The sequence below is a fragment of the Mus musculus genome, chromosome 3 (genome assembly GCF_000001635.26).
Source record: "Mus musculus strain C57BL/6J chromosome 3, GRCm38.p6 C57BL/6J".
Taxonomy (NCBI): Eukaryota; Metazoa; Chordata; class Mammalia; order Rodentia; family Muridae; genus Mus; species Mus musculus.
This window is the reverse complement of record NC_000069.6, coordinates 83,765,018-83,774,997: the sequence shown is the minus strand read 5'-3', so window position 1 is coordinate 83,774,997 and position 9,980 is coordinate 83,765,018. Positions and strand designations below refer to the sequence as shown.

Below are 9,980 nucleotides of genomic sequence, written 5' to 3'. Positions count from 1 at the left end.
TTGCTGCTCTTATCAAAGCGGCCCAGGGAAGTTTTGCCACCCCTTTGTCATATTAGTGAATAGTAAGGAGGATCCATATATGGAGCAGAGAGGCTTCATAGGACACTGAATCTCCTGGCTCCGTGTGAAATAGATTTCTGGTGTGTATTCATTGCCCAGTCTAAGAAAGCTTGTCACAGTGGCCTACACGGATTAAGGCAAGCATTTATGGATGTCTGTCTTTCTCTTTCTTACCCTGTCTTTCAGCATCCTCTCTCTGTATCCTGGCTTCCAGTGGATGTTCTACAAATCATAGCTTTTTTTTTTTTTTTTTTTTTTTTTTTTTAACCTCAGAACTTAAGTATGGAAGGACTTACCACATTCACAATGGCTGCTCTTCTCTAAGAATCTCCAGCAATACACAGCAGGACTGTGAGGCACAGTTCAGAGTCCCATTGATATGTAACTGAATTGCTGAGATGGACCAATGAGAGCCTTCGAAGTCTCTGCTGTCTGCAGGAGCAGTGGCCACGAATCTGGCTGAAATGTGGGGTACATGCTAATGTATGGGGAGACCAGTCTTAAACCACTGGAGTAGCTGGTAACTTCAACCTGCTGTGGGGAGGACTGGGCCTCCTGAGAAGGAAATGACAGAGCTCCCTCCAAGGTCGTTGGTCAAAGGAGACATGACAGAAGACAAAGAATAGGTACAACAAGATGTAAAGTTTATATACAAAGAATATAATGTTTATCTGAAATATTTACAGTGTCGGTTAAAGCAATATTTTTACAACTTTTCCAGGTCAACTACTACGTATATTACAGGTAAGCTACAATGATTTAGTTTGCAAAAAAAATGATTAAAAAATTGAATTAAAAGATGTTTTAAACAAAGCTTAAAATACTCGTCAATTTATAGACTGTATTCACTTTTTATTTGAGGGCATCATGCAATGAGGAATGGTTACTGTGTGCTTATAAACTGAAGTTCTGTAGCTGGGATGGGAACGCATGCAATGGTCAGAGCTCATGAGGGCATAAAACGAGCAACGAAATGTTTGAAGACTTAGATGCCGATTCTCAGGCTGGAACTGAGGAAGACTTTGAGATAACAGCCAGCTTTATCTCAACTAAGTCTGGGACCCACAAGCTTAGACCACAGAGGGAAAAAAAAAAAAAAAAAGAAACAATTCGCCTGACATGGCAACCTAAGTGCACGGTATAAGCCAACAGACTGACCAAAGAGAGAAAATGCCCCTCGGGTCAAAGTACTACAGCTATTCAAAACTAACCTTAAAACGAGCTGTTCTAAAACTTCATAAAAATAGTCATGATTTTATTAGTTTGAATATTTGTACAAGATCTGGATGGGCTTTTCGCTTTCCGTGAAAACAGCTATGGGTTTCCAAGGCCTCCTAGGGCCTTATAACTCAGGACATGTTAGGGATACACACATGCAGGAGGCAGGGCAAGCGGCTCCAAGCTGGGGCTGTAGCTTTCCCGGACTGTGCTTGGGAAACCGGAAATGAGGTCGCGGAGCGGAAGTGGTCTACAGAGCTCAGGGCCTGGATGGAGAGAAGCCACCCCACTGGGAAACTAGCATTGCAGCTTGCGGATGCTGCGGGAGATGCGCTTGAACTCTCTCTGGCCCTTCTGCCACCGTTTCACGGAGGTGATCACCAGCTCGCCGCCCTGCTTCTGTCCCATGACCAGATACGGAGCGTTGATGTCGTTCATCTCCTCACAGGTGCACTGCAGGCTGTCTTTGAGCCACAGCACGGATTTCTTCAGGTCCCTTTCGGACACGCCGTTCAGCTTGTAAATGGTCTTGCTCTTTGTCTCCAGGATGATCTTGGTGTCTCTGTTGATGTACGTTATCTCCTTCACTTTGATTTTCAGTGCTGTGAAGACAAGAGGGGCAGAAAGGACATCAGAAAACACGGGTGATGACGGCGGAGAACTGTGGAGCTTGTAAGCTTTGCTGCCTATTCTGCCCTTGATATGTGGTAAAGAGGGGCTTCCTATAACCGAACAGACCATTAGTGTTGTGGGTAGGGGCTTTGGCCCTGGGGTCTGCAGGCAGCTCCATTTCTAAAGTCCCCAAACATTGGCAGAGCATTTTGTTTCCAACCAGCTATCGTTCCAGAACCTTCTTGCAGGATTGAATTAACTCTTGTCCTCACACTGACCCTTGTCTTGATAAGTTGCTTGGCATGTAGTTCTTGCTACCCCCAGCAAACGACTCCCCTATTGGAGGAGTCTTCAGCATGCGGAGAAATGCCTGACTCTTCCGTGATACGTGAGCCTCCCTGGCGGCAACCGTTCAGCTGGGTTTATTATGTCAGAGAGGTTTTTAGGCAAACTCCTGAGGAAATGGTATCATGGTCACCGTTTTCTGAAGACCAGATTACAGGGGAAGGAGAAATGGGTCTTGCAGCTGCTTTTGATTTGGTAAAGTAACAAGGAGAAAAAAAAATGCAAGTCTCTTTTTTTTTTAAGAGCACAACATGTTTAGCCATAAAAGTGTTTTTCTGAAGACTTCATCCTCACGTGCTCTCCCTTGCCTGGCCAGGACCGAGGCACTCACAGATCATGTATGCACTTTTCAAAATGTGTATGTAGAGTCATCAGAATGTTAAGACCAAAAAGCAAGTTGTTTACTGTAAAAGACACATTTTATAGCCATGAACACTATGCGTTGGGAAACACATAGGCCGGGATTAAATGTCAGGACTCCACACATGCCGGAAAAGGATAGGACTTTCAGGTTAGAGAGGGCCATCCCATTAAAAGCTCATTAGTCCACGAGGATGCAAATCGAGAGAAGTGTCTGTGACATGTACCAGGCCACCCAGGTAGCGTGTGTCCTATCTCAGTCTCCAAGCCTCCTCCTCCACTACCACTGTGTTCTCTTGAGGCAATGTCAAAGTCCCGTCCTCGTGCTCCAGTGTGTCCCAAGACTCTTGGTGCCACCGACAGCTGTAATAGATGACACGCATGTCTGACTTCCCAACTTTGATGGGGTTTAATGCATTGTTTAAATTAGTAATAGTGGAGAATTTTGTGTGTGTATGTCTTTGAGGTTTTCTCTTCCTTTAAAAAAAAATTCAGACAGGGAACTCAACTGAGCTGGCTTTCGAAACAGCCAAAATAGAAATGAATGGTGTTGCACGGTGAAGCGTGGGTGCTGTGACTTGGTGAGTGACAGTTTTTCCTGGTGTGGTATTCATCTGAACCATAGTACTGACTCCTCAGTACTATGGAATATGCTATGTGGAAATGTCACATGACTCTACTATGGTATAAGAGGCTGCTATAGGGGTGAATTGAACTGGTTATACATTAGCCAAGAGTCTAGTCTCTGACATAGATGGGGCCGGGGCCAGGCTCCACCTGATCAATGAAACATTCTTGATTGCCAAATACCAGAAGCGTCATCAGTTTGAGCTAGGAGGTGAGTTACCTCTCTTTACCTCTAAAATACAGATCATAGGGGAGGCGATAGTGATTCCTCCTTAGACTCGAAGCTGAGACAAAACATAGGGAATCAAAGAGCCAAGGTACAATTCTTGCTCTGGAAGGTGTGACTGAGGATACAGGCAGAGGTGACAGTCACAAGCCCAGTGGCATGTTGTGTAACCTGTGCTATGGAGGTATGGAGAAGCTTTGCATTTCTCTGAGTGTGGAGCTAGGGTGGGGAGTGCTGGGCCTGCCAGGATGGTGCAAGCTAAATAAGCTCCATCGCTCAGCCTGCTCCATCTACTGCTCCTCAAAGCACAGAGGCCAAGTGAGCTACTCCTGCATTGTCCCTATCTCAAAGGAGCAGGGCACCGGAGAGCAAAGATCCTGACGGCTGCGCTGTACAGGTTACTCACACCGCTTCTTTGGCTCAGAACTTCACATGGCCCTTTGAGAAAGTTTGTCTTCTGTTAGGTAAGCCACAAAGCAAGCAAGTGGGGTGTGTGTGTGTGTGTGTGTGTGTGTGTGTGCTAAATGTATTTGCTTTAAGAGCCATGAAAGTCAGGAGAGAAATTGTATGTATAGTACAAAAAGCTGAAACAAATACTTTATAGAATTATACATTTTCCTAAATGATTATCTGACATGGCAGCAAAGAATTGTGATTTGTTAAGACTCTCAAGACTGAAGAATATCCACTGTGAACACAGCTGGCCCTGAGATAGATACTATGAGGTCTGTTGTTTGAAGACAGACATGTGAAACCTTATGACCTCCTGTGAGGCTCCTCCTACTTGGCAGTTATTAGTTAAGACTTGGAGTTCTTGTTCTGTCTGTCTCCTTCCTCAACAGCTCCAAGTGTTTCCTTGTGTCAGGGCCACAGTTCAGGAACCAGCCAAGGTTCAACTCAGGACACCTCCTGAAAAGATCTGAAGTCCCTGAGGAGCAGAGACCAGGACTGTTCTCAGTGTTCGAGACCTGACTTGGCCTGAGAGTTCAAGGTAGCAGGTAATGAGGGGATGCGTGCGTGCGCGCGCGCGTGCGTGTGTGTGTGTGTGTGTGTGTGTGTGTGTGTGTGTGTGTGTGTGCGTGCGTCAACAGTGGCACCCGTTTCCTCAGTCTTAAAGATGTGTTGAATTTATGGAAATGTTAACACTGCTCTGTTAGACTCTATGTTGTTTGGTAGACCAGTGATCTCTGCTTACCAGTAACTTCCAGCTTTCGACTGAATAATACCCTTTAGGGGTACAGTCCCCTGTAATACAACCAAGCATGTCTATCCTTGAGGTACGATTAAAGCAACAGTGCTGATGGGTGGGACATCCATGTGGGATTTTGGCTTTACCCCTTGTTTAGGTAGTTCCCCCCCCCCCACACACCTGGGGGTGGAGCTTGTAGACAGCAGTAGGTGCAGGTAATGTTCTTTGCAGAAGTCTCTCCTTCCTCCTATCATCTCCTAAAGGGAGTGACTTATTGTTTATGCTCCTTGAATAACGTCACCTGGGTTGCATTACTTCATCTACCCTGACACTACTCGATCACGACCAACCTCTTTCACCTCACCTAACTTGGGAAAACTCTCTCTCTCTCTCCCTCTCCCTCTCTCAAACTGTGACCAATGTGTCGCTATGGGGCTACAGATCGAGTGAAAATATTTTCATTTGATGCTAGTGCAAGTGTTTCTTTTGTGTCACCTTAAAAGTTTGAATCTATTTTGCTGAGGGTCATAGGTGCCTCCCAGTGCCTGGCACACATGCCAAGCAACTGAAAAAGATACATGGCATGGGATTCTGTGTGTTGGCACCAAAACCAAACCAAACCAAACCAAACCAAACCAAACCAAACCAGAACCAAAAAAACCAAAAAGACGCCGAAGAGATGAGAAGTTAGCCATTGTACACTGGTGCCTTGGGAAATTCACATTTGGTTGTTGTCTAAGGAAACAGTGAGTGTAATTCAGTGTAACTCAGAGTGCGACAGTTACATATCAAGTGACTTAAGAGCCAGTTAGGTGACTTTAGGGACCGGGAGAGGTGATCATGTCTCACCCAGCCTCATCTGGCGACTTCTTACCCATGATGTCTACTTTTAACTTTTCCTGGTGACTGAAACTTGGATGGATGTGACATCTGTTGGCGGTGGCGGCTACTTACCGAAGTCATTTTTACAAAGGGTTTCCATGATGTCGTTGTCGTCCTCATTCTTGGTTTTGCAGGCTTCACACACCTTGGGAGCTGGGGGTGTGAAAAGAGCTTCAGTGAGTTTGCTAAGAAGGGAACAGCAGGTGGCGTCTGTAAACAGCTCAAAAGGACCGAGCCAGGCCAGCGCAGCCATTGTCCTGTGTGACCCCTGCTTCAGCCTCCTCCATAGAAATCGGACCCCTCTGTTCCCTAGCTGCCCTTTCCAACTCTGGTTGGGTGACATCAGAGTGGCCGCATGTCTAGCTTTATGAGCACTAGCCCTCAAATAAAAAGGGAGCTGCGGACAGTGGGTGGGTAGGAGCCGTGGACAGTGGGTGGGTAGGAGTGTGTGGCAAGATGCTCTGGAGAGTCTGTGCTTCTCAGTTCCTTCCCCTCCTCACATGACTCCAGCCATCCCAGGATCTCTAAGAAGACCGTCAGGAATCCAAACCCCACAGGGGCATGGGAAAAGGTATAACCATAAAACACAATGGAAAGATGCTTCTCATCTGCAGGACATGGAGAAAGCCCCTCCTGCTCAGCAGGGCTCTAGGGATCTTTTGCAGATTTTTTTTTTCCTCATCTGGGCTGGGAAGGATGGCAGTGCTGTGCTGCGAGGAACCTATAGGGCCTGCTTGTTTGCATCTTGGAAGCACAGCTCAGTCATTCCCACAGCCAGCAAATAACCGGCTCTCCTTCACCTTGTACTCCCTGCCAAGTCTGCGGTTCAGTTATGATTTATTTCATTATCCCCCCACTCCAGCTCCTTGGTACAGGTGCTTGTTGCCTAGCCTTGCCTGTGCCAGCAAATAAACCTAGGGACAAGGCGATGTGAGTGAGTAAGAACTTCCTGGTGGGGTTTGTCTGAACAGACCCGGTGTGTGTGTGTGTGTGTGTGTGTGTGTGCGCGCGCGCTGTGGGCTTACAGCTATCAGTCTGTCTGGGGCCCTCGTGAAAAAACATACTCTCATGAAGGAAACACTTTCTTTCTCTAATTTATAAATATGCCCAATGATATCATTAAAATTCAAGTGCAATCTTGTAGGTTTTCACTAGTATGAAATCAAATTTTCACAGGGAAAAAGAAAAAAAAAAACCTTGTGACCCATAAAAGAAAAGTTATCTGATTTTTGAAAATATCAAGCAAACTTCGCAGGCGTCCAGGCTTATTTTGAAGGAGGAAAGTGAACTCTGGAGGAATACCCTGTGTCTATTTGGGTTGATGGCAGGAAGAAAAACAACAAAGGCAACCCCCACAAAACAACCCCAGCCCTACCCAACCAGAGAGAAACACTTCCAATCGGGAGGCTCGGAGTGTGTATGAAATGCTACCAACCTGTATTGGTTATTCTATTGTATATGTTGGGCAAATGTTTGAAAAATGCCAAACATTTGCAATAAATTAGAAACCTAACCAATAAGATGATTGCAGACTCATGGTGCCTGCCAGGAAAGATTGCTAAACAACTTTGTATTTTCTTTAACTAATGATGTCTGCAGGAAAAAAATTAGCGATTGAAAGGGAGATGCGGCTGCAGCCAGAGAGGGGTAAGGAAGCCCCCTTTTCTATCTCCGGGGCCCAAATCAGCTCAGACACATTGTATACTTTTTCCTTTCAGGAAAAGTATCAAGAGTGCATGAGGTTTTCATTGCTTTGATGGTTTTTGCCTATGAACTTCCCTCTGTTTTCTAAAAACTTGAGGGAACTCTTCTGCATGATTTTTTCCCCAGCTAATTAAAACCACTCCTAAGATAAAAGCAGATAGTGACAGAGAGATGAGTCCTGTTGATTGCCTTTAGCCTCTCTCCCCCAAACACCTGGGGAGTTAAAACCAATAGTCAGGGTTCCACTCGCTCCCAGACAGTCTTCGTTTTTTTATCTCCAAACCTACATTGGCGAAGGACAAAAAAACAATCTCAAAAGGTGATCAACGTGTATCGTTTGTTTTTATCCAGTGGGACAAGAACGTGCAGAGAGAGGCTGAGCCTGGGTGCTCATCACTAGGACCCAATCATGGTAAATGCTTTCAGAAGCGGGGACGCAGAGCAAGAATCTTAAAAAAAGGCTTGCCACTTTTGTTTGGCTTTCTTAACTACCTAAGAGGAACTGTTAGAACCAAGGAGGAATCTTGGCGCATGGGTGGATATCTCTAACTCCGTATGGCAACAGATTAGGGCAAGGAGAGCTGCCATATCCAAGGTTGGGACCTCCAGCCTGGACAAACTAGGATGTGGAGTGGTGGCTGCGGGGTGTCCCCCACCCCACCCACCCCACTCCCCAGGTCCTAGCACCTCAGGCTTCTTGGGAGTGGGTGGATCGAATAGGGAAGGCTTACCTTCCTCTGTGGCCGGCAGGAGGTGGTCGCTACTAGCGAGGGGGATGCAGAGGTCGTTGTCCTGCGGGAAACGGTCGCACTCCAGCATGTCTGGCCAGGGGAAGCCGAAGGCGGACATGACCGGGGCGCAGCGGTCCTTCACCTGCACGCAGAGCGAGTGACACGGCTGGATGGTCTCATCTAGGTCGTCGAGACAGACAGGGGCGAAGAGCGAGCACAGGAACTTCTTGGTGTCCGGGTGGCACTGCTTCATGACCAGCGGAATCCAGGCGCCCGCCTGCTCCAGCACCTCCTTCATGGTCTCGTGGCCCAGCAGGTTGGGCAGCCGCATGTTCTGGTACTCGATGCCGTGGCACAGCTGCAGGTTGGCGGGGATGGGCTTGCAGTTGCTGCGCTTGTAGGAGAAGTCGGGCTGGCCGAAGAGGAAGAGCCCACGCGCCGAGCCCAGGCAGCAGTGCGAGGCGAGGACTAGCAGCAGCAGCGAGGCAGGGCCCCGCGGCATCGTGGACTAGCGACCCCCGGGGGGCGGAGGGAGCCGAGCGGGGGAAGCGAGAGGCGGCCGGAGCTCGAGCTCGTCCGGGACTCCCTCGCTCTGCTCGTGGGGGCTCTGGACAGCGGGCGGCGCGAACGCGCGAAGCCGGGCGCCGGGAGGTCGGCGCGGGCAAGGCACTGCAAGCCCGCGCGCAGCTCCGGGGGGCTCCGACCCGGGGGAGCAGAGTGAGCAGAGGCTGGGGCCCAGCCAGAGTTTTCTTGGCCTTTTTTATGCAAATCTGGAGGTGGAGGAGGGGGAGCAAGGGAGGAGCCAAACCGGAGTAATCCGAGGAGGCCGGTCACTACTTTCTGGGGCTGGCTGCGTTGAGAATGCCCCTCACGCGCTCGCTGGCAGGAAATTCGGGCTGCGCCCCCACCCCGAGGCAGCAGCCCCTGCGCGCGCGCTCTGGTGATTGCCTTGCAAGCAGACAAGCGCGGGCCACCCTGTCCCAGGGAGAGCGAGGGGAGAGCGAGGAGGAGGCAACGAAAGTCGAGGACACGCGTGGAGCCGGGCTAGCTGCCTTGCAGTCGGATCAGGGCTGGAACGCGTTTCACGCCCCGCGTGGCCTGCGCCCGTATCGATGTGCAGCAGCCTTTAAGTCTCAGCACTGCGTCCCTGTCCCCGAGTAACCATAAACCAGCAGTACTAGACTCTTTGTGGCCTGGGCTTTTTCCTCCCGGTTCTCCAGCCCAAGTTGAGCAGACTGGCTTGAGCAATGTGATTCCACAGCCTCACGACACATTCTGACTTATAAAATGGAATTGCAGCCATGCACGGAGTTGCTATTTTGCTGGGGTGTCTATAGGATTTTGTCACTGTGGAGGACTTGTCAGAGGCATCACGAATTTGCCCGCCATTTCTCCTCTTTGGAGGAGAAAATTTGACCTCTGAAGAGATGTCTATGCTTGAAGGCTGCACGGGCTCTAATACATAGGGGTTCAGGATTACCTCAGTATAGGCCACCAAAGCAATAAATGGGGCTTATGAGTACCAAGGTCAGAAGGTGGGCAGGAACGGGCAGAGACCTCTGTGGTCACAAGAGTTAGTCATGTCCTCAGCATAGTTGGCCCATTCATCCCCTAACAACCAGGGACGCCATCCTGGTCACCCATCCTGGTCACGCCATCCTGGTCACCCATCGGGCCATCCTCTGCTCTGTAGAACAGGGAACCTAATGTTAGGGTAAGTGGATTGTAAGGTGCCAGGCGGGGAAAGGAGTACAGAGAGACAGTTTGGACGTGCGCAGGGGGTGGGTTAAGGGGGGGGGTGTCTCTTCCCCAAACCTTCCCTTGTCTTAAGAGTCAGCCTCTCTTTAAGTGGGACCTTGCAAGTCCTGGGTAGTGACTTCCCCTCTTTGCCCCCCCCCCCCCCAACAATCCTCTTTCAAGTGTAAGGTGGACACATTGTTGCTGCTTCCTGGATTTAACAGCTGGGTTGGATGTTTGCTGCCTGATTTACATTTTCCATCCATCTGGATGGTGAGCTCAGGATTTA

The 9,980-nt window shown here is 48.9% G+C and overlaps 1 protein-coding gene across 2 annotated transcripts; it reads right to left on the bottom strand.

Annotated features, from left to right (window-relative positions):
- Positions 1–683: 683 nt before the first annotated feature.
- On the bottom strand, positions 684–9,248 carry Sfrp2 (secreted frizzled-related protein 2). 2 transcript variants are annotated; one of them, NM_009144.2, is made up of 3 exons: positions 7,955–8,677; positions 5,592–5,672; positions 684–1,880 (listed from the first exon to the last, which is right to left on the bottom strand). In NM_009144.2, exons 1-3 carry the CDS (start codon positions 8,454–8,456, stop codon positions 1,576–1,578), a joined length of 888 nt encoding a protein of 295 aa, NP_033170.1. In that variant the 5' UTR covers positions 8,457–8,677; the 3' UTR covers positions 684–1,575. The 2 variants fall into 2 exon arrangements, with proteins under 2 accessions (NP_033170.1, XP_006501246.1); XM_006501183.4 differs by lacking the exon at positions 684–1,880 and adding an exon at positions 1,900–2,958 and having other exon boundaries at positions 7,955–9,248.
- Between the last annotated feature and the right edge of the window lie 732 nt (positions 9,249–9,980).